A 25,281-nucleotide genomic window follows, 5' to 3' on the forward strand; every position below is an offset into this window, starting at 1 on the left:
TAGATGATGGTTTTCTGAGAAGAAATATTATCTGCATGGAAAAGTTTAAGCCAGTACACACATCATTTCAGGAATAAAGAATTGCAGGAATAAAGAATTACAGGAATAAAGAAACACCACTGTTAAGCTATACACAATTAGAGTTATAAACAATTAAAATAGACAAGCATTGCCCAATTACCTACAATTAACCTAAAAGAACACTTTTTGAACAACCCAGAAAGACCAGTATAGACACACCACAAAGGCAAGTACCTTATTTCTCGATGTTATTATCTGCTTAATGACCACTCGGTCTGCCAGCAACAATACTTTTGTCACTGAAGAAAGAAGCAATCTTGCCGCCTTTATAACTCCTGTTTTGTCTGTAAAAATGGTGATCTGGCCATCAGATTCTGGGTGATTCAAGCTGCTTACATCTGTAAGTGCTGCAATTGTTTCCCCTAACAAGAAAGGCAAGGGAGAAAAGTGAAATTGGGAACATGACCCACTTACATTAAAATCCAGACTAATCTTGAAGGTAATGTGCCCAATGGGTAGAAATTCAGCTTTGGAGTCTTATTTCAGGAACAAGAAGCAGCTTCTTCAGGATGAGCACAAAGACTAACATATGAGGCTTTCTCTCTAATGACAACATAATAGCACATCTTTAAGAATTGTGAAACATTTTTGTCTTCACCAGGTTTGAAAAATACAGCTTTTGTTTCCAAGGATATGGCAAACCACACGATCTAAAAAGCCTCCTGCATCACAAGATAGTAAGAGAAATCGCAGGAGCCAATAACCTAAGAAGAACCTATAAGAAGAGCAGCAGCCAAGGTTTTGGCCAGGGTTGGGAAAAGGAAGGAGGATGTGTGTGTGGGTGGGTGGGGGTGGGGGGGTGAGGGGGTGTCACTGCCTATCTCCACAACCTGAAAGGGTTCGGGTTTTTATGGACACCCAGGGAGAGAAGACAAAGCTTTGGGCCCCAATAGGAGGTATCCTTAGTGAAAAGGGGCCTAGAAGACTCATCCACAGGCACCTGGAAACAATGAGCAAGTTTGTCTGTTTGTCAGCTTGGGTTCTGGATGGGAAAACAAAACGAAAGAAAAGTATCCCTCCAGAGAATTCAAACCACAGGCAGCCCTTCACTCAGCCTACTGTTTGAATTTACACTTCTTATATGCCCAGCACGAACCATTCTACCAAATGAACTCCCAACCCTCTATCAAAAGTCACTTCTTCACTGTTGCTATGAAAACATGCTGACCTCTATAATGGCAATTATCAATAGTTAAAACAATACAAGTACCGTATTTGCCGGCGTATAAGACGATTTTTTGGCCCCGAAAAATATGCCTCCAAGTGGGGGGGTCATCTTATACACCAGGTACTTCAGATAGACTGCCCATAGTGCTTGCCCCGTGCCATAGTGGCCTCCCGATGCCCGCCCACTTCATTCCACATACCGTTCAGGCATCAGCAGCGCTGCTGGGTGTATGCTCGGCTGTTATGCGATTTTGCTGTTATGCGATTTTACCACACTCGCAAAATCGCACACAGCCGAGCATACACCCAGTATGATAGCGCAAAATCGCGAATCGCGATACCATACTGGGTGTATGGTCGGCTGTGTGCGATTTTGCGAGTGTGGTAAATTCGGGTTACCGTATATTTCTTTACATATGCATTGAAGATTCGCGATTTTGCGCTATCATGGTGCCTGTTAGAATGTTGAAGAGCTCGCACTTGCGCACTAGTGAGGTCCCAGGGAGATGCTGATGCAAGGGTGGACCAGACTGCTATAGTGACAGGGCGGGCAAACAGGGAGCAGGGACCAATCAAATCAGGCTTTGTATACAGCCAACAGCCAACCACAATACTGCACCATTGTACAGTACAGCATAGAAAATGTCGACCAGTCAAACCCCTATCATCCCTATCATGGCACCAGCCAAAAGAAAGAAGTATGATGCAAATTTTAAACTGAAAGTTATTTGGTGTGTGGAAGGTGTGCGGAAGAGGGGGTAGTCTCATACGGCGAGTATATAACAAACTCTGTATTTTGAGTGGAAATGTTAGGGGGTCGTCTTATACGCCCAGTCGTCTTATACGCTGGCAAATACGGTATTTGTTCTCCTCAAGAATGAAACCAAGCTGTAATTTTTTCTAAACCTTACTTTTAACATAACAAGATTTAAAAAATAAAGTTTTAATCATCTTCCAATGTTCAAGATAATTTTTTAAGTCCTAAAAAAACCTGAGTGCATAGTGGATTGATTTTCTCACACAAGCCCTCTTGTCAGTACTACTGACACCCAATAATGTATGAGCCCATGGGCTAAGGATCTTGAGAAAAGTGTCTGAATTTTACTGGGCAGAGGACAGCGTGTGACGTAATAAAAATCAAGATTAGGGAGATCGGCCTGATGGAAGCATATAAAATAGAGCTGAAAGGGGAGACTTAAAGTCAGGCTCCTAATCAGACAGCAGTTTCAATTGTGGGTGTGAAGTGGGAAGGCTCTTACTAGGATGGTGGTCATGGGAATGTAAAAAAAGATGATTTGGGAGCTACTGAGAAAATATAAAATTAGTACGTAGTTGAAATGTGTGATAAGAAGTAAATGGAAAGGGGGAAAAAATGGCTTCAGGGCTGTGAAACTAAGTCAATTGAATGAAATCAGAAGGTCATGAGAAGGGAGATGATAAAGTTCGTTTCAGACAACAGGAATTTGAAATGACTCAGAAAACCCCAAGTGATTTAAAGAAAAAAAACAAACCCAATGATATGGATCGATTAGACATCATGGCAACAGCCGAAGTTCTACTAATAGATGAAGTCTGTAGAAGCCAGCCTCCAAGATGGCTCCCAGTGATGCGTACCTCCTGGCATTTACATCTTTGTGTTTGCCCCGCCCACATCATACCAGGTTTGGTATAGCAAAAGTGATTGCATGTCATTTCCAAGACTAGGTTCTTAAAGACACTGAGCTAGCCATTTTGGTTGCTCTCTCTCTCTCTGGGGGAAGACAGCTATCGTGTTGTATGCAGTCATTGCTATAGAGAGGCATACATGAGGAGAAACTGAGGCCTCTGGCCAACCATCAACAAAGAAGTGAAGCCTGTCAACAACCTTGAGAAGGAGCTTGAAAGCAGATTGTACAGGCCAGTCAAGCCTTCAGGCAACTGCAGGCCTATCCTATACCTTGAGTGTAACCTCATGAGAGACACAGGGCCAGAACCAGCCAGTAAGCCACTTCCTGATTCTTGACCCTCAGAAACTATTTGAGGTAATAAATGTTTGTAGTGGGGTGGTCGGATGGCTCAGTTGGTTAGAGCATGAGCTCTTAACAACAAGGTTGCCAGTTCGAGTCCCACATGGGCCAGTGAGCTGCGCCCTCCACAATTAGACTGAAAACAATGACCTGACTTGGAGCTGAGCTGTGCCCTCCACAACTAGATTGAAAAACACTGACTTGAATAAAAACATTTCTGGTCCCTAATGTTCCCCAATAAAAATTTTTTTAAAAAATGTTTGTAGTGTTAAGTTGCTTAGTTTGGCTTAATTTGTTACACAGCAATAGGTAACGAATACAAAGTTTATGTAGCAAAATATACAGAGAAAAAGGAGATTAGAATTAAACCTTAGTACCTACCGAAAGGGGCAGAAAAAAAAAAAAAGTATCTGTTTGCATTCTATCAGTAATAGCTGAAAGGATAAAAATGGTTCTTTTTGTACCTCTGCAAGTGTTACTTTTTCCTGTAGTTCTCAATCACCAAAAATATTACATATGAGGCTACACATATGGCTTTATTTAACCTTTCCTTTTTGTGACTAAACCCCAAGCATTTAACTTATAAAGTACATAGGATGGTAACATTTGGTCTGCTCCATCAACATGGTCAAATGCTTTCTTAACATTATAAAGTTGTTCAAAGTGTAGACTGTTCAGAAATCAGTTCCCTGAAAAAGTCACAAAGCTGTCTTATAGCTTCATGGTTGTCATTTTTTAATTGAAGTGTGACTAGCTACTGTTGCAGCTAGTGGGGAAACCCAAAGTCAGTCAATAATACAAATACTTATTGAGGTCCCATATAAAATATACTACTTGACTACTAGCCAAGTAAAAAGTAAAAACTCAACACAAGAGTTTAACACAGGAAAAGAAAATTAAAAAAAATAATAATAACACAGGAAATAATAATAATAACACAGGAAAAGAAAATTTTTAAAAAATTTTTAAAAAACTAATATTTATTGAGTATTTTCTATGTACCAAATGCATGCATGCATTAGATCACAACACTTCTATAAATACTAACATTACCCCCATTTTATAGATGAGAAAAACTAAGGTTTTTAAGAAGTTTAGTAGCTTACCCAATATCACACTGCTAGCAAGTGGAAGAGTTGGGACTAAATTCCAGGCAGCCTGACTCTAAAGCCTAGTTCTTTATACTTTATATTATTTCCCTCAAATGAGTACTAAATGTCCAGAGGAGAAAATGATTGCTATGGTCTGAGTGGGCTAGAAACATTTGAAGAGTGATGTTAAGTCTTAAATTTGTACATCTTAAGAGAAAATCGGGCTTCCGTATTATACAACTGCAGGAGAGTCACCTCAAATACATTTTCATTCTCTTACCTGAGAGACTGTAAGAGGCAGTTCTCAAGATGGGAAAGGACACTTCGAATGAGAAGAGACAGTATGTGGAGCCCATGACATCAGATGGCTTCCAAAGACTCCTCCTGTAAGAGGCTGCCTTGGCTTATGGTACTTGCAAAGTACCACAGTCTATTAGGGTCGGGGTACCATGTCCTCGTTCCTCACCCTCCACTAAGCACAGTGACGCGCTACAAAGCCAGTAAGGGAAGTAGGACTCAGGATGCCCTTTCGTTAACAAAACAAAACAAAACACTACTCTTGTTTTAATTAAGGGTTGCTAAAAAAAATCCCAAAAAACAGTAATATGAAGAACATCTCTGCATTTTCTATTGAATTGTCCATTGCATTATGTAACGTCTTTTGTATAAGTGCCCACACAATAATTTAAGAAAAAAAGAGTCACTCTCCTCTTGACAAGCTGGTTTGTTTCCTTTCAACAAACAATGAGAATTATATAACCCTTTCTTTCCTACATTTTTGTCTTGCTTTACGGGAAGTACAAAGATACATTTCATGCTTAGAGGAACAGGGTTGGCTGAAGTTTCTAGTATATTTATTTTCATCTCCTATTTAAAATAGGTTTATTGAGCGTATATCTATTATTGTGAGCTATTTCAAATCCTTTTAAAAATGTAGGCAAAATATAAATGATGAAAAGAATAAGGGCATCACCCTGGCTCTCTACATAAAATCTGTTCTCTATCCCAGTGAATGGCTAGAAACCTAAGAGTCAATCCAGAATCCTCCCATTCCTTTAATCAATAATCACGTTCTGTCGATTTAACTGCCTTAACGAGTATTTTGTGTCCTCTTCCTGCTCTTTATATCAGTAGGACACTGCCTTGGTTTAGCCTGGTGTATTGTAAACACTTCCATAACTCATCTCCATAACTCATCTCCCTGACTTCCGTCACAACACTCTCTCTCCATCAACCCTCATTTGTTCATTTCCTCCATACTACCAGAAAGCTTTCCAACACAAAATATACATCTTTCATCTGGCCCAAAATCCCTCAATCTATTATCTGTAGACTAATACCCGAAGTCATTCATATAACAGGTAGGACCACGTCTCATTGGGTTGGCTTCTCCGTATTTACTTGGCCTTATCTCACCCACTCCCTTCCCGCATGGTGACTCTCCAGAAACACCTCCTCCCGCAGGATTGCCCATCACAGTATATAGCACCATCATTTACCCAGCTGTTCACACTCCAGACCTTGGAGTTATCCATGACTCTTCTCTCCATCACATCCCACATCCAAACTATCAGCAAATCCTATCAGCTCCACCGTGATAATATAACCAAATGCAATTTCTTTCCACCACCTCAAATGCTATCGACTGGTCTAAGTGACCATCATCTATCACCTGAACCACTGTGACAGCTAACTGGTCTCCCTGACTTCACCCTCATACCTCTGAAAACCTATTTTCCATACATGAGCCACCAGTCATTCTTTTAAAATATAACTGAGATCATGTCACCACCCTGCACAATACCTTCCACTAGCCCCCCAATTACACTTAGAACACAATCCAAAGTTCCTATCTTTGCCTAGAAGGCCATACCTGCTCTTCTCTTTGCCAGGAATGCCCTTCTCCCAGATATCCACATACCTGGGCCCTCATTTCATTGAAATCTGTGCTCCAGTGTTACTTCCTTAGAGGGACTTCCTGACACCCTATCTCGATAGTTCTCAATTGGGAGCCATGTTGACTCTTCAAAGGACATTTGGCAACGTCTGGAGACATTTTTGGTTGTCACAGTAGGGCAAGAAGTGATCTACTGGCATCTAACAAGTAGAAGCTAGGGATTCTGCTAAACACTCTACAATGCATTCCCTAACAAAGAATTGTCAACAATTATGGAGCCCAAAATGTTAACTGCATCTGCCTTCTCTAAAATATACCTCCATTGGTCTCCCAAATTTTACTCTGCTTTGTCATTTTCTTCATAACGACCACTACCTGACATTATATATCTTTGTTCATTTGTTTACTGTCTCACTCACTAGGCAGAGGTATGTCTCCCTTACTAGAATATTAGCTCCATAAGGGCAGGATTTTGACTTATTTGTACACGCCTATATCCCTATGGCTTACAAGACTGCCTGGCATATAGCCAGCATGCAGTAAATATTTACTGAAAGTATAAATGGATAAATGATACTTCAACAAAGCTGAACTATTTGTATCCACCAAACACCCCAGGTTCTCTTAGGGTTTTGTGCTACCAGCTATAGAAAATTGTGGAACATCATGAAATTTGAAATCACTTCGGTTTGGCTGCTGTAGAGTACAGGTGCATGCTAATTTTTATTTCCATTTCCTACATGGTAACAGTAAGCTAATATACTCCTGGAAAGTGGAGTCCAGGCCTCACTCTCCTCTTATCTCTCGCATTGACCCTGTGTCTCTCACATTTCAATGGCTGATGGCAAAAGTGGTCATCTACTATCCTGTCCAGTGAAAGAGCTCAATGTTTCACATTTAGGACTTGAGTGATGAGAAGTTCAATATTCGTAGAAGGTAATCCAAGCTTTTAGTGTCCCAGGTAGTTGTAATCATAGGGCTAAAGCACAGTACACATCTTCACTTAAAGTAAGACAATAATTTGCCATCATATCCAAAGCAATCAAATTGGTATATATAGGCTTCGATATCCACATACCTGCTTGTTTCGCTTCAATACAGGCAATATTTATTTCTTCTTTCAAATCCCAGTTTTCATTGGCTATCGCTTCCCCTACTTTAACAAATCTTCCAACTGCCAAGTTGACGGCTTGTCCTACACGCTGAATTGCTTGCAGAGTTTTATCAGACTTTTTGGTATTATCTTTATGATTAATAAGTGTGGTGATCTAAAAATAAAAGAGAAAAGCAACTTGTTTAAATTTTATCTCAATAAGTTTTTTATTTTTTTTATTTTTTTTAAAGCTATATCACAAAGACCAAGGGAATTAAGCCTGGCATACTGGGCTTGTCTAATCGACTAAATTGATAGTTTAACACTTCAATCCAGAGGCAACCAGCAAAGCTTCCTTCATCTCCCCAGGACAGCGGTTCCATAATAACCTTTCCCAGTTTACCTAAGAACAGCTAGCTGGGGCATACAGTTCCAGAACCCCTCCAGAGAACTGCACCAATCTTAAAGACAGGAGAAAAGTAGGAGACGATGGATCGATACAGTCAAATAATCCACAGAAAATCAAAGCACGCCAGGTCTAGTTTCCTCTACCATAACTTGAAGCTGCTATGAGGGGAGACACAGCATCTTCTCTACGTTGCTTCCCACTCCATTGCCTGGCACAAGTGCACAGCGTGTACTAAATGGTGTGTGCACCATACCTGTGTACTGAATCAACTAGATACTGAGCTTGACCATTACAAGCTATGTTGTATACTTCGCTAAGTTTTGTTGTAGCCTCAAAGTAAATGAGATACCAAGAGTTTGAACACTTGGTTCCAGGCCCTGGAAATAAAATACAAGTGACAAGTTAAGCCGGTTGAAACAAATATAAATCCCCCAAAATGTCCCACAACATTAGCGCATGAACTTGGCTGACATATAAAAATATTTCAAGAATGTTACATGAAAACTATAGCTCTTAAATAGTACATGTCCACTTAGCATGATTTTGAAATGACTTCTATCACTGGATTCACAAAGACCAGAATACAGAATTAAGAGGAAAGGAATCACTCTTTGAACAACTACAATGTATCAAGCACGTTCTATGTTATGGTATTAATAGTTTGGTGGCTCAAAGGACCTCGGGAAATTTATTGAATCTCTCTAAATTTCCTCATCTATAATATTTTTTCAAATTTTGAGTATTTCCTACATGCCAGGTCCTAAGGGTGCATCAGTAAACAAGACCAACACAATCCTGCCCCATTTGGTTAACTGTCTAGTAGAAAAACAATAATTCAATCATACAAAATATACTTGTGGCACAACTGTCATATGCCAGGTAAAAGTCTAAGCAATGATGAAATGAACAAAAGAGGCCCGTGGGGGGAGGCACATAATCACATAAACAGGTAAACAAAAAACATTAATATAAATGCTATGCAAACTATTAAAATAGGATAATGTGATCAAATGTATCTGTGTAGCTACCAGATTAGCTGATCTACCTTCATGAGAAAATGATACTTAAGCTGAAATTTAAATGATATCAAGTAGCCAGGCTGGCAAACACATAATGCAATAAAGCAGTCTAGGGAGAAGATTAAATAATTGTTTAAAAAGTAGGGCAGGGGGACATAAGGAATGAGGTAAGCCCAGACGTGGTTAAAGAATGGTGGGAAAGACAGCCAGTATAAAACAAATACCCAACAGGTAGGCACGGATCAGCCATGTAAGGCTGTGAATTGGAATAAAGACATGGGCTACCTTCTATGAAAAAGGATGACTCACAGGGCAGTACTAGGAGCCATGAAGAATTATTCCCAGTCCTTGAGTCTTAACAAAGGAACTGCTAACCTTGTCTGGCTGGATTTCAGAGTGCTATGAACCAGTGGCTCCTCTTTTCTCCATTTTCAAACAGAAGTATATAGCATACTTCAGTTTCGAACAGAAGTATGTAGGTTATCCTATGCCTCTACCTTCACGGGTTTGGGGAGGGGGTTCTTTTTGTTTAAAAAAAACACAAGTGTCTATAGTGGTTATCCTATGCCTGTCCTACCACTGTAAGTTGGGTGTCTGGGAAGCAGATAATTTGTCTCTTTAGTTTACAGACTTCAAATCATAAAGAATTATATTCAAGGAACTATACTTAAGGAACAAGAGCCTCATCTGAATCATTTTTAGATGCCAACGTCTTGGATTTCCAGCTAACGCCATAAAAGGATGAGAGTTTAGAGGGTTGGAGGGCGGGGTTGTTTGCAGGTGAGAAGAATGCAAACAATTTGTGGTCAGAGGGTGAAGTGTGATAGTTTTTAAATTTTCACAAATTCTTTGCTATTTCTCCCTTCGACAGGTGGAGTCTTATTCCCCTCTCCTCAAGTATTGGCTGAACTTATAACTCATAGAATAAAGCAGAAGTGACGGTATGCTACTTTTGAGGACAGGTCATAAAGACACTCCAGCTTCCCTCTTACTCTCTGTCTCTCTCTGAGATGATTCACTCTAAGGGAAGCCAGTGCCATGTCGTGAAGAACTGACCAGCCTGATGGACAGGCTGACATGACCAGGAACTGAGGCCTCTAAGCAACAGCCAGATGGATCTGAGGCCTCCTGCCAGCAGACACCGAGGGGTCTAGAACCAGCCAGGTAAGCCACTCCCACATTTCTGACACAAAGAAACCAAGATGATACATGCTTGTTGTTTTAAACCGTAATTTGGGGGATAATGTATTCTGCAGCAGTAAGTAACTAACACAAACCCAAATACATGTTTTTAAAAAGAACAATCTCTTCTGGGGGAAAAGAAGATTGCTAACATGGCAAAAGTAGAAGCAGGGAGACCGATTAGGAAGCTGTTGCATAGTCCAGGTAAAAGATGAGGTTGGCTTGAAACAAGGTGACGATAGTCAAGATGGAGGAAAATGGACACATTGAGGAATGTCTTAAATATATATGACTTGCTGGATGGATTAGGTTGGTGCTGTGAAAGACGACCTCTAAATTTGTGGCATGAGAAATGGGGTGCATTGCCATAACATTAACATTTCTATGTGGCAGGCACAAAAAAGCATTTTGCATGAATAACTTAATTTAATCCTCACAATCTTAGATGTAGGCACTACTTTTTCCCGTTTACAGATAATGAAACTGACATTAAAGGATGCCTATTTAAGGTCACACAGCTATTAAGTGGTGAAACCAAGATTCAGAGTCAGATAATTTGACTCTGAGGCCATACTTTTTCCCCCAGCATATAACTGACATATGACATTGTGAAAGTCTGTGTACGTGACGATGTGATACATGTTACCACAGTAGGGTTAGTTAACACCTCCATCAAATGATTTTTTTTTTTTATCTCCTCTTCTTAGTGACTTTCCAGTATATAATACAGTACTGTTAACTATAGTCACTATGCTGTACTTGAGATGCCTAGAACTTACTCATCTTATAACTGGAAATGTATCCCCTTTGATTTATCTCCACATTTCCCCTAGCACCCAGTCCGTGGCAACCACCAACTCTACATTCTTTTTTTGTGAGTTTGGCTTTTCTGGTTGCCACAAATAAGTGAGATCCTACGGCATTTGCCTTTTTGTCTGACATTTCACTTAGCATACTGCCCTCCAGGTCCATCCATGTTGTCGCAAATGTCAGGATTTCTTTCTTTCTCATGGCTAAATAATATTCCATTGTATATTTATACCACATTTTCTTTATCCATTCATCCAGAGAAGGGCACTTAAGTTGTTCCCATATCTTGGCTATTGTGAATAATGTTGCGATAAACATCAGAGTACAGATATCTCTTCAAAATCCTGATTTCATTTCTTTTGAATATATACTCAGAAGTGGGATTACTAGATCATATTTCAGCTCCATTTTTAACTTTTTTGAGGAACCTCCATACTGTTTCGCATAGTTGGTTGTACCAATTTACATTCCTACCATAAGTGCACAAGGGAAAAGAGTCCCATTTACCCACATTATCGCCAACACATATCTTTCTGATAATAGCCTATTCTAACAGGTGTGAAGTGATATCTTTTTGTGGTTTTAATTTGCATTTCCCTGATGATTAGTGATGTTGAGCATATTTTCATATATCTGTTGGCCATTATATATGTCTTCTTTAAAAAATATGTATTCAGTGCCTCTGCCCATTTTTAAATCAGATTGGGAGTTTTTTCTATTGAGTAGTATGAGGAGTTCCTTACATATTTTGGATATTAACCCCTTATTAGATAGCTGGCTTGCAAATATTTTCTCCTATTCTGTAGGTTATCTTTTCATTCTGCTGATTGTTTGTCTTGCTGTGCAGAAGCTTTATAGTTTGATGTTATCCCATTTGTTCATTTTTGCTTTTGTTACTTTTGCTTTTGGTGTCAAATCAAAAAAATCATTGCTAAGACCAATGTCAAGGAGATTTTTTCCTGTTTGTTCTATGAGCTTTACAGTTTCAGGTATTACATTTAATCCATTTAAGTGAATTACTGTGAGTGGTGTAAGAGAGAGAGGGATCCAGTTTCATTTTTTTGCATGTGATTATCCAGTTTTCCCAACACCATTTATTGAAGAAACTGTCCTTTCCCCATTGAGTATTCGTGGCTCCCCTGCCAAAATTAGTTGACCATATACGTGTAGGTTTATTTCTGAGCTCTCAATTCTGTTCCATTGGATCATGTGACTGTTTTTATGCCAGTACAATATTGTTTTAATTACTGTAGCTTTGCAACATTGTTTTAAATCAGGAAGTGTGATACCTCCAGCTTTGTTCTTCTTTCTCAGAATTGCTCTGGCTAGATATGATCTTTTGTGATTTGATACAAATTTTAGGATTGTTTTTCTCTTTCTGTGAAAAATGCCATTGGTATTTTGATGGAGATTGCATTGAGTCTATAGATAGCTTTGTGTAGTATGGACATTTTAATTATAGTAATTCTTCTGATCCATGAACATGAAATATACTTTCATTTATTTGGATCTTCTCCAATTTCTTTCATCAAAGTCCGAGAGTTTTCAGTGTAAAGTGTACAGACCTTTCACCTCCTTGGTTGAATTTATTCTTAAGTATTTTATTATCTTTGATGCTATTATAAATAGGATTGTTTTATTTCTTTTTCAGTTATTTTATTGTTCGCATAAACACGATTTCTATATATTGATTTAATTAAATGTATTGAAGTAACATTGGGTTAATAACATTACGAGGTCTGGCAATTAATTTCATGATCTTGTTGCAACGATGTTGCTAACCTTTTTGATATCAGAGGGATTATTCATTATGAATATGTACCAACCAGATAAACAGTTAGCCAACTTTACTATTTGGACGTGTTCAAAAGGCTGCATGAAAAAGACGAACTGAACTTTTTGCCAACAATTCATGGCTCTTACATCACGACAATGCACCAGCTCACAGAGCATTGTCTGTGAGGGAGTTTTTAGCAAGTAAACAAATAACTCTATTGGAACACTCTCTCTACTCACCTGATCTGGCCCCCAATGACTTCTTTCTTTACCCAAAGATAAAGGAAATATTGAAAGGAAGACATTTAGATGACATTCAAGACATCGAGGGTAACATGATGATAGAGCTCTGATGGCCATTCCAGAAAGAGTTCCAAAATTCTGGAATGGGTGGACTAGGAGCTGGTGTGGGTGCATAGCTTCCCAAGGGGAGGACTTCGAAGGTGACCATAGTGATATTCAGCAATGAGGTATGTAGCACTTTTTCTAGGATGAGCTCGCGAACTTAATTGTCCAAACTCGTATGTAAATTTCAGGTGTACACTTTATAATTCAGTGTCTGTACATTTTATTGCATGCTCACTACCAAAAGTAATTTCCTTCCATTACCATAGCAGCCAAGAAGAATCTTCAAGCAAAGGATGACATGCTACCTTTTCTTTTTAACTTATTTTTAATTACAGTTGATTGCCTGTTGATTTCCTTAAATTTTACTGAATTTGTTTATTAGTCCTACCAGTTTTTTAGTGGAGTCTTTAGGATTTTCTCTATATAAGGACATGTCATCTGCAAACAGAAACAATTTTACTACTTCCTTTCCAGCTTGGATGCCTTTTATTCCTTTTTATTGCCTTAAAACTCTGGCTAAGACTTCCAGTACTGTGTTGAATAGTAGTAGTGAGAATGGGTACCCTTGTCCTGTTCCTGATCTGAGAAGAAAATCTTCCAACATTTCACCATTGAGAATGATGCTAGCTATGGGCTTATCAAAAATGGCCTTTATCATGCTGAGGTATGTTCTTCCTATACCAATTTGTTGAGAGTTTTCACCATGAAAAGATGTTGAATTTTGTCAAATGCTCTTTCTGCATCTATTGTGATGATCATATGATTCTGTTTCTTTCCTTCTATTAATGTGGTGTATCACATTTCTTGATTTGCATATATTGATCCATCCTTGCATACCAGAGTGATTCCTACTTGACCACAGTGTATGATCCTTTTAAGGTGCTAGTAGATTTGATTTGCTAGTATTTTGTTGATAATTTCTGCCTATATTCATTAGGGATATTGGTTTGTAGTCCTCTTTCCTTATAGGGTCCTTATTGGTTTTGGTATCAGGGCAATGCTGCCAAACCATACTTTTATTTTTTATTTTTATTTTTTTTAATTGGGGAAAGGGAACAGGACTTTATTGGGGAACAGTGTGTATTTCCAGGACTTTTTTCCAAGTCAAGTTCTTGTCCTTTCAATCTTAGTTGTGGAGGGCGCAGCTCAGCTCCAGGTCCAGTAGCCGTTGCTAGTTGCAGGGGGTGCAGCCCAACATCTCTTGGAGGAGTTGAACCGGTAACCTTGTGGTTGAGAGCCCACTGGACCATGTGGGAATCGAACCTGCAGCCCTCGGAGTTAGGAGCATGGAGCTCTAACCGCCTGAGCCACCGGGCCGGCCCCAAACCATACTTTTAAATACTACCCACAATGCCTCACAAAACTCCAATGGAACAGGTGTTACTGTCATCACTTTACAAACGAGAAAATTGGACATAATGGAGATTACGAGAATTAGGATTTAACCAGATAGTTTGACTCCAGAGCCTAGCCTCTTAACCACATAGCTATATTGCGTTCTCTGCCATATTTATAAGAGGATTAAACGAAATGATCCAAATATTGTATTTAACATAGTACCCAGTTTATGCTAAACACTCAAATGTGTATTATAATTAGCTCTCTTGATTAATCCTTAGGTATTATTCAAGATAAGAAAATTGACAAAGGGTCCAAAAACACACAATGGAGGAAAAATACCCTCTTCAATAAATGGTGCTGAGAAAATTGGAAAGCCACATGCAAAAGTATGAAACTAGACTGTTTTCTGTCGCCATATACCAAAATGAACTCAAAATGGATCAAAGAGTTAACTATAAGACCTAAAACAATAAACTGCATAGAAGAGAGAATAGGTACTAAATTTACAGACCTTGGATTCAAAGAGGATTTTATGAATTTAACCTCAAAGGCAAGGGAAGTAAAAGCAAAAATAAATGAATGGGACCAAATCAAACAAAAAAGCTTCTGCACAGCAAAGCAAACCATCAACAAAATGAAAAGGCAATCAACTGAATGGGAGGAGATATTTGCAAACAATGCCTTCAATAAGGGGCTAATATCAGAAATATGTAAAGAACTCGCACAACTCAACAACAAAAAATCCAATTAAAAAATGGGCCGAGGACCTGAACACACACTTCTCCCAAGAAGACATCTGTTATTTTTCAAAGGACAAACAGATGTATGAAAAAATGCTCAACTTCACTAGCTATTAGGAAAATGCAAAACCACAATAAGATATCACTTCACACCTGTTAGAATGGCTATCATCAACAAGACAATGGCAAGTGTTGGAGAGGCTAAGGAGAAAAAGGAACCCTCATACACCATGGGTGGGGATGTAAATTGGTGCAGCTGCTATGGAAAACAGTATGGAGGTTCCTCAAAAAATTAAGAATACAATTACCATATGACCCAGCAAACCCTCTCTTGGGTATCTACCCAAAAAATCTTAAGACATTTACCATAAAGATATATGTACCCCTGTGTTTATCGCAGCACTATGTACAGAGGCCAAAACATGGAAACAACCAAAGTGTCCTTTGACAGATGATGGGATAAAGAAGATGTGGTACATATACACGATGGAATACCACTCGACCATAAGATAAGATGAAATACTGCCATTTGCAACAATATTGATGGATCTTGAGATTATTATGCTAAGCAAAATAAGTCCGACAAGAAAAGTTGAGAACCAAATGACTTCTCTTATATGTGGAATATAAAACTGAAAGCAACAAAGGAATAAGACAAACAAAGAAACAAAACTCACAGATACAGACAACAGTTTAGTGGTTACCAGAGGACAAGGGAGGATGATAGAAAAGGGGAAAAAGGATCAATATACAGTGATGGAAGGAGAACTGATTCTGGGTGGTGAACACACAATGCAATATATATAGATGATGTATTATAGAAATGTACACTTGAAACCTACATAATTTTACTAACCAGTGTCACCTCAATAAATTTAATTTAAAAAAGAAAAAGAAAATTGACACTGAGTGAAATTACGTACTGGCTCACATAGCTAAGAAGCAGCCTAGTTTAGAATGTGAACATAGGTTTATCTTACACCAAAGCCCACCAAGTGGTATTATATTATATTATATTATATTATATTATATTATATTATATTATACTATATTATATTATTCCTGGTCCTATATTATAGTAAAATAAGACCAGGTCTTATATTATAGTAAAATAAGATTGGGTCTTATATTAATGTTTGCTCCAAAAGATGCATTAGAGCTGATTGTCCAACTACGTCTTATTTTGGGGGAAGCATGGTATTTCCCTCCTTTACAGATGAAGAACCTAAAATTTGGAGAGATTAAGAATATGGGGACAGAGTCTCACAGAGCAGTTTCCAGGCTCTCGGCCTCGTGTGGGGAGTGCTGGCTCGGGTGGTGAATGACCATCAACTTTGATTGGTTGGCCATCAGCTGTAACCCGTTAGCCAATTGGTTACTGATGTAATTGCTGGGACTGCACTGATTGCTTGGTTGGTTGGCAGGCAGAAGTGAATGGCAGACTGCGGATGGTGCGGATACTACTGTTTGCGTCTCACCAGGTTGCCAGCGAGAATATAGTGGTATGACTCCCTTATTTATGGCTCCATTCTTCCTTTTTGGCCTCACCATATCCTGTATTTTTATGTGGGGAGCAGGACCAGAGACCCCGCATGGCACTCTGCATGACAAAGAATTTGCCCTCGGGCGGGCCAGATGGCTTAGTTGGTTAGAGTGCGAGCTCTCAACATTAAGGTTGCCGATTCCATTCCCACATGGGATGGTGGGCTGCGCCTGCTGCAACTAAGATTGAAAACAGAGACTGGACTTGGAGTTGAGCTGCGCCCTCCACAACTAGATTGAACAAACATGACTTGGAACTGATGGGCCCTGGAGAAACACACTTGTTCCCCAATATTCCCCAATATTGTTCCCCAATATTCCCCAATAAAAAATTTTAAAAAATAATTTGCCCAAGATCACAAAGCCAGTAAGTTGTCTGCATGCTTAACCACTAAGCTTCGTCTTTCCTGCCAGGATTGTATCGAGGATAAAGGGAACGACAGCTGGTGAAAGTGCCTTGTAAATTATAATGTTCCCAATAATATTCTAGCGATTATTCTCCAAAAAAGGAGGCACATTATACTGGGAGTCACAGCATGGAGTTGCCCTGACACTAGAGTCTGGAGAATGCCTGAAAGAACCGGAAAAGAGAGCAGAGAAGTCATCCCGTGGGGAAGAAATAGAATCTGTTATACCGAAGAACTCTGTTGTGGAATAAAAGAAGAAGAACTAGGGCTTACTTGATACCCTCTAACAAAGGGTGTCAAGAAGTACCAAACCCTAACAAAGTATACCCTTGCAGTCAAGAGCACGATCTCTGGTATCACTTTGCCTGGGTTTCAGTTCTGGCTCTGCCATGTGGCAAGTTATCTAACGTTTCTGTGACTCGGTGTTCTCACCTGTAAAAACAAGAATAATAGTACCCATCTTATAAGGCCATTGTGGGGACTAAATTAGTAAGTGTAGGTAAAGTACTTAGAATAGTGTCCAGTATATAGTAAACACTATATACCATGTTTCCTAGAAAATAAGACCTAGCTGGACCATCAGCTCTAATGTGTCTTTCGGAGCAAAAATTAATATAAGAGCAGGTCTTATTTCACTATAAGACCGGGTATAATATAATTATGATATGTAATATAATATCATATAATACCGGGTCTTATATTAATTTTGTTCCAAAAGACAAATTGGAGCTGATGATCCAGCTAGGTCTTATTTTCGGGGAAACACAGTAATTGTTAGATATTAACAATGTTATGCTTCAAGATTCTCATGTTTGTGATGTTATTCTTATATTCTAGAGAAATTAACAGTAATCTCTTGATTGAAATGAAGTTTCTTAGTTTAATTACTTATTCTGTGGGGACGCAAGAAAGTAAGTAAAGACCATCAAGAAGAAGAAAAATGGTGGCATCCCAGACAAAAGAATAAAGAAAGTGTTAATTCCCTGGGACCTGAACAATAAGGGAGCCAGTCCAGGAAAGAGATGTTCCTCTCTGGGCTTAACTCAAGTAGAAGCAAAAGGGCGCACATACTAAACTTGACGAGCTCAGGAGGCCCTCCAAAGACTGAAAATAACCACATAGGGTGGTGTGAATGTAAAAGTTCCTAACCAAAATCGGGTCATGGTGGGTAGTCACGTCTAGACCTATAGCTTCCTTAACAAAGGTCAATCTTTACCTTTGAAATTGTCTATCGTCTTTGTGCATCTAATACACCTTTGAAAAATCAAACTAATCTTTTCTAGGACCCTCAAAGGCACAACTACCAGAGCATGAGACCACATTGTTATCTTGTTGCCCACATACCATCTCTATCCACTGTAAATGTTAACTATCCTGTACCCACCAATGTAAAAGGAGTACGTGTCTCTACGTTTTGCTTTTTATCCAATCTCAGAGATTTCCCTACTGTGCTTTCTCCTGCCTCCCTAACCTACCATCAGTGGATTTCCTCCTTAGGTCTCCTCCTTTGATTCTAATATATAACATAATCTGCAAAACTGCCATTCTCCAGGGCATTTTCTCAATCCGTTGAGATTTTTCTTTCTGGCAATTGTCATCCGTTTGGCTCAAATAAACTCTTATAAGGCTTTCTTAGGCTGGGTGTTGTTTTGTTGACACTCAACAATAGATATAAACTATCTACTAATAATTTATCTACTAATAATAACAATTAGTAGATATAAATTATATCTACTGTAATTTATATCTAGTATACTAGATATAATTTATATCTAGTAATTAATTTATATCAATTAGTAGATATAAAAATCCTAATCAGCTATAGAGACCACTATGAAAGAAAACACCAAGTCATGGGAGGTGCTTCAACAGGCAGAAACAAGGGGCCGTTTCACTTCCTTTATACACCATTTTGTCTGAATTTCGTGTTTTACCTTTGCAGTTAAAAACACACAAGTATATTCACATACACAACTCAGCAAAGAGGAACTCATGTACTGTGTTCATCTCCAGTTTAGTGAGACAAGAATCCTGAAAAGCTGCCAAGACAGTGCAGAGAAATGGGAAGACGAGGTGAGCTATCTTAGAATAAATGTAAAGGGTCTGTACAATGATGAATGAAGTAAATCCATCGTAGACAGGAAGACTAGTGGGTGGTGGAATAACATTCCACATCAGGGTGGAGCTGTGTGGCAAATCTCCCTCTTCCCTCCCTTGGATAAAAACAGTGTAAGACTGCAAGTGGGAGTTTTGACAGGAAGAATAAAGTGATTATTAAAGGTGGGGGAGTTGTTCTGCAGAAAGTATGTTTGGGACTCAGCCCAGGGCTTTAAAAAAAACTGTCTGAATTCAAAAATATAGAACAAATGAGTGTATGTAATGAACAGTTTAAAGAAATGAAAGGAAGGTATAGGTACCCACCACCAAGCTGAAGAGAACTTTGCAGGTACCTTTGGCAAGCCCTGTGCCCTGCGGGCCACTCCCTTGTTAAATCACACCCTCCCTCTCCCCAGAAGAAACCACTGTCCTGACTTTGTGCTCGTCATCCCCTTATTATAACCACTGCACATGTTATATCCCTAAATGACATATGGTTTTGTTTTGCCTGGTTTTGAACCTTTGATTTATTTTTCGCTCAACATGATGGTTATGAGATTCACCTATACTGATAATTACATCCAGGATTCATTCATGTCACTGCTGTATGGTATCTCATTGTATGAACATAGCACAATTTATTGAAACATCCTACTGTTAAAAGACATTGCGTAGTGTCCAGTTTGAGGCCATTAGAAGTGAAACAACGATCAAAATTCCAATCCATGTTTCTAACACACATGCAGGAGTTTCTCTAGGGGTGTGGATTTAGGAGTGGAATGCTGGGCTATAGGTAATACCCACCTTCTATTTTGACAGTTTACATCAAACTGTTTTCCAAAGTGGTTGTACCACTGACATTTTCATCACCTCCACATTCCTAACACTTGTTCTCACTGTGCTTTTCACTTTTACTTCAGTGATTTCTAACCAAGTTGAACATCTTTTCACATACCTTTTCGACATCTGTTTCCTCTCCCGCAAGAGGACTATTTTACCAATTTTTAATGTGTACTCTTAGTTTTGAGTCATTAGAGTCCTTTGTTTATTCTGGGTACTACCAACCATTTGTTGGTTATTTGTGCTGCAATTACATTATCCCACTTTATGCCTTATCCTTTCAATCTTTTTTTTTTTTTTAAGATTTTATTGGGGAAGGGGAACAAGACTTTATTGGGGAACAGTGTGTACTTCCAGGCCTTTTTTTCCAAGTCAAGTTGTTATTCTTTCAGTCTTAGTTGTGGAGGGCGCAGCTCAGCTCCAGGTCCAGTTGCCGTTGCTAGTTGCAGGGGGCGCAGCCCACCATCCTTTGCGGGACTCGAGGCATTGAACTGGCAACCTTGTGGTTGAGAGCCCACTGGCCCATGTGGGAATCGAACCGGCAGCCTTTGGAGTTAGGAGCATGGAGCTCTAACCGCCTGAGCCACGGGGCCAGCCCTATCCTTTCAATCTTGATGGAGTCAAATCTGTCAATCTTTGCTTAGAGTTTGTACTTTTGGTGTACTAAGAAATCCTTTCCCACCATCAGGAGCTGAAGATATTGCCCTATTTTTTTCCCATAATAGTGTTATAAGTTTTCAGTTTCACATTGACGTTCCTGACCATCTGAAATTGATTTTTGTATATTGTGTGAGACAGTGAACTAGTTTCATGTGTTTCTACTTAGGTAACTAATTGTCCCAGATCCATTTAAAAAAAAAAATGTTCTTCCTTTCCCCACTGATCAGCAGTGCCAATTCTGTGATTTATCAAGTTTCCATATATATAGGGATCTGTTTCTAGTTCTCCATTCTGTTTCACTAGTATATTTGCCCATCTCTATTCTTATGCCCACATTGTCTTAATTACTATAGCTTTATAATAAGTTTTGAAATCTGGTAAAGTAAGTCTACCAACCATGTTTCTCTCCTGACTATTCTTGGCTCTTTAGTCTTTCATACAAATTTTAGAATTACCTTTATCAAATTCTACTTTTAAAACTCCTGTTTTCATTGGAATTGTGTTAAATTTATAGATCAATAGGAAAAATGGATGTGCCTATAATATCAATCCATCTAACCATGAATACCGTACTTCTCTCTCATTTATTTAGACGTACTTTGGCTTTCCATAAAATTTTAAAATTTTCTCCACAACATTTGACATCTCTTGTTATACATACATTCCTAGGAACCTCATTTTTATTCTAACCAGTAGTGTCTTACAATTAACTTTTCTGCTTGTTATTAATGTAGAGAAATGCAGCTGACTTCAGTATCCTACAATCAGTGAACTTACTAACGCTCCTAATTTTTATAATTTATTTGTAAACTCTTGAGTTTTCTATGTAGATAATTATATCACAATAAGAGTTTTAATTTCTCCTTTCATATCTTTCCACTTTCACTTCTCCCTGTCTTGTTGCACTGGTTAGGATTTCCAGTACAGTGTGGAATAGAAGATGTGATAGCAGGCATCCTTGTTTCTGGTTTTAAAGGAAATGTTTGTTTTAAATGTGACTTGCTGCCATGATGTTAACTGTAGGTTTTCTGTAGATACACTGTATCAGGTTAAGGAAGTTTTCTTCTGTGACTAGTTTGCTAACTGCTATTTATCATGATTCGAAGTTGAATTTAATTGAATAATTTTTCTGCACTTATTAGCAAATATTAGAAAATAGATATATCGAATGTAGAAAATTGTATATATGTGTCTAATATTGACTCAACCTTGCATTCCCAGAATAAAGCCAGTAGTACCCATAACTTCTTACTTGGAGAGTCAGAAGAGGTCAGATGGTATTAGAGTAGAAACGACCTGATTAAAACTCAGTCAACTGTACGTACAGTGCCAGTCCTATTTGCTCACCTCAAGACCCTGTCTCCTCGATGGCATCATTCCAACTTCTCCAGCCTTCTCTGAGCTTTTAGAGAACATCTCATGTTCATTTGACACTTGGCATGTGCTATTATTCTACCCGGGTCCTGTCTCCCAACTAGAATACAAGTCCCTCCAAGAGCAGCAATTAGTAAGCACACAACTGCTTTCTTAAAATGCTTTAAATGATCTTGTGGATAAGAGGGCGAAGCATGACTTGGATAATAATGCAGCATCCTCAGAAAACAAGACTACAGAATACGAGTTTCTAGAAAGCTGCAGTTTTAATCCACTGACATTCACTGAAACTTAAAAACAGCATTCTTAATTGTACTCCCCACTTTCCTGCTCTGTTAACAGTATTCTGGCCATGCTACATTTTTCGCCTTAAAGCATAATTTAACTTTTTCTTGTTGAGTACAGTCAAGCATTAGAAATATCAATTATGGTATTGTGCTAAAGATATTGCTGTGGGTACATAACAAGTGGGATGCAGAACCTCAGCTATAGCCTTGAATGAGTCATTAACAGGGAAGGAAAAAGAACTGGCATTTTCCCCCTTTGGCATTGACCTCTAGTTAACTCAGCAGCGATTCACACATTCCTCCTCCACTCCCTACTCTCTCCAGCCTCTTTCACCCCAGAATTACACAACAGAGCTGTAGGACTGATACATTTTTAGCAGTGGTACTGTGAAAAATTATCATTTCTCCAGATTACAACAACCTTCCAGCTTGTTTTTCCATTGTGGACTCTCTTCTCTGTAACCTCCTACAAGCTGACCTCTTCACTGCTTCCCATCTCTAGAAAGGACACAGCACATGGTGCAGCTAAAGGCATATACTCTGTAGCCAGGTTGCCTGCGATCAAATCCCAGTTTGACATTTATAGTTGAAAGTGCCATGACAAGTTATTTAACCTCACTGCTCCTCAGTATTCTCAGCTATGTAATGAGAATAAACATCTATCTACCTCACAAGACTGTTACGAGAACTAAATGAGTTTAATATTTATAAAGTGCTTAGAACATGGCCTTGTGCACAATGTTAAACAAATGAACATTGTCAAGTTGAACTCCATCACGCTCTGATCTTTGTGTCTCTTAAAACTACTCCAGTAGTTTTGGTTGTAGTTGTATTGGTGGTGGAGGTGGTATTCTTTTGGGGGAGGCGGCACAGTGCACACATTACCAACTGATCCTAGCCCTCCTTCCCACTGGTCAGGGCCTCTGTCAGACATGGAAGGGAAGGGGGAGGGGGCCAGTCAGATGTTTTCATTCACTATTCTGTTAGCCAGTCTAAAAGGAGCACATGTGAAGAAAATGGAGCTGTCTATTTAATTGAGCATAACAGGAATCCAGGGACATGTGTGACTACTGTTTTCAAATATTTGCAGGGCTGGGATGGAGAAGAGACAACATTTAAAATTGTTTGGACCAGCTCCGGGATCCCTATCACTGAACATGTTTAAGCAAGGGACCGGTGACCAGGTGTGGAGGATGCTGTAAGACAGAATTTTTTAATTCAGAATCAGATAACCTTTAAGATTCCTTGTACCTCTAAAATCTGGGCAAAGTGTGAGTCATGAAGACGTTGCCATCTAGTCGTGAGTCACACATCGCCAACGCTGCTTAAGGCACCAGATTCTTCACTCCCGACAGCGAGCGCTTGGCACAGAACAACAGAGCGAGGTGAGGAATTCCAGCCCTCGGGCTGTGTAGGAGCCGGCTCCCCGTAACAAAAACTTTTCTAAAACTGCGCGCGTCAATTAGCTGATGGCAGACTTCTGCTATGACCGACAACGACAAGCAAGCATACATCCCACGTGAGATTTGGCGAAAAGATGTGCGTCCGCATTAACTACCAGGCAGCCCTTCCCTTCCCTCTTCCCGGGCGGGACACAAGCCGAGTGAAGTGAGCAGGCAGGTGGAGGGGCAGGGGCGGCGTGGCCCGGCGTGAACGCGCGGCTGGCGAGCCGACTCCCACGCAGGGGGAAGGCACAGAGGCCTCCGGGAGCGCACGCGGGGCTCGGAGGCCAGGAGGAACGCCCCCGCCGGCGTGGCCCCCAGCACGGCTCTGCGCTGGGGGTGCAGACGTGTGCCCGCAGTGGGTTCAAGAGCGGCAACGAGCAGGGCCGGCGAGGCCCCGCAGGGATCCTGTGCCCGCGGGGAGCTCGGCTCGGCGGCCCAGCAGCGGCGGGCGCCTCGGGGGCCGGGGCCGCCGGCGCTGCCGCCCCAAGGCGGGTCCCACGGGGCAGGCCGGGCAGCGCACCTGCCGGCGGGGCACTCAGGTCTCCAACAGCTCCCCGCCCCGCAGGCCCCGCGGCAGCTCAGCCCACGCGGCCTCGCCGCGGCGTTTCGGGGGGTCCCGACTCCCGCGCCTCCGCCTCCGCCGGTCCCCAAGCCCAGACAGGCGCTCCGGCCCCGAAGGCGTAGTACCAGTGCGGAATGCGGGGCAGCGGCTGCCTCCGGCGCGGGCCCAGGCGCGCGGGCCGCCACCGCCATCGCGGTCCGAGGGAGACAAGGGGCCGGGCTGGGCGCTACTTTACCTGAGACACCAGCGGGAGCAGCGTCTGCTCCACCGAGCGCGTTTTGATCTCGAGTCCTGAGTCCAAGGCGAAGCCGGACGACCCCGAGCCTGGCACTGCGCCGGCGCCACCGATGCCGGCGGGGCCCGGAGAGGACGCCATGGCCCTCCGCGGTCGCGCAGCCCAGACGCCAGGCCACTGCGGGCCCGCAGCCTGCCAGCCCGCCCGCCTGCGGCGCGCTGCACCCGCGCCTCCCGAGGCCCCGCCCCCAACCGGCCCGCCTCCGGGTAGCCCCACCCCCCGCCTGTCGGCAGCAGCCGAGCCCCGCCTCCGGAACGGCCCCGCCTCCGGAACGAACAGCCCCGCCTGGGCCACGCCCCCACACGCTTTTGTCCAGGGCCCACCTTGCAGCCTGCCCCCTAACCAGGGCCCGCCCCGTCTCCCTCTCCCGCCGCTCCTGGGACCACTCTTCTGTGGACATCACACGCGTCGCACCCCACTAGAACACAGAAGACACCTGAGGGCTTCCCGCCTCCACGTGGCCTCTTACCGCGACAGGGACACCGTCTCCGGCAAAGCTTCCAGTCCTTCTGATAAGGTGACTCGTCCTAACTCCTCTTCCCACGAAAATTTCTGGAAGCTGCGCTGGGAGTTGTAACTAACTGGTAGAACAGAACCAGACTCAGGTCTGTAGGGAGGGGATTTTACCCAGCGACAGGAATTCTACCTGTAATAGTCTCTCTGGGGTCCCATTTTCCTCCACGCTGCTCCTTTTCTGACTGCATCTTTCTCACAAACACTTTGAACTGGACTGAAGAGGAAATATTTGGTAATGTAATTAAGAATTAAGGAGTATCTAGGTACTCAGCAAGAAGATAGTGATTTGGGTATCT

At 41.0% G+C, this 25,281-nt stretch overlaps 1 protein-coding gene across 2 annotated transcripts in view; it reads right to left on the reverse strand.

The window, feature by feature from the left end:
- CTNNAL1 (catenin alpha like 1) overlaps positions 1-24,671 on the reverse strand; it is a 61,116-nt gene extending 36,445 nt beyond the window's left edge. For both annotated transcript variants that reach the window (XM_081067734.1, XM_081067735.1), the window contains exons 1-3: positions 24,410-24,671; positions 7,321-7,510; positions 256-443 (exon numbers count right to left, since the gene is read on the reverse strand). In XM_081067734.1, the coding sequence (XP_080923860.1) occupies positions 256-443; positions 7,321-7,510; positions 24,410-24,550 (519 nt within the window). In that variant the 5' untranslated portion in view covers positions 24,551-24,671. The remainder of the gene's footprint in view (positions 1-255; positions 444-7,320; positions 7,511-24,409) is intronic.
- Positions 24,672-25,281: the final 610 nt, after the last annotated feature.

The sequence above is a fragment of the Rhinolophus hipposideros genome, assembly GCF_964194185.1.
Source record: "Rhinolophus hipposideros genome assembly, chromosome: 11".
In the NCBI taxonomy this organism is placed as follows: Eukaryota; Metazoa; Chordata; class Mammalia; order Chiroptera; family Rhinolophidae; genus Rhinolophus; species Rhinolophus hipposideros.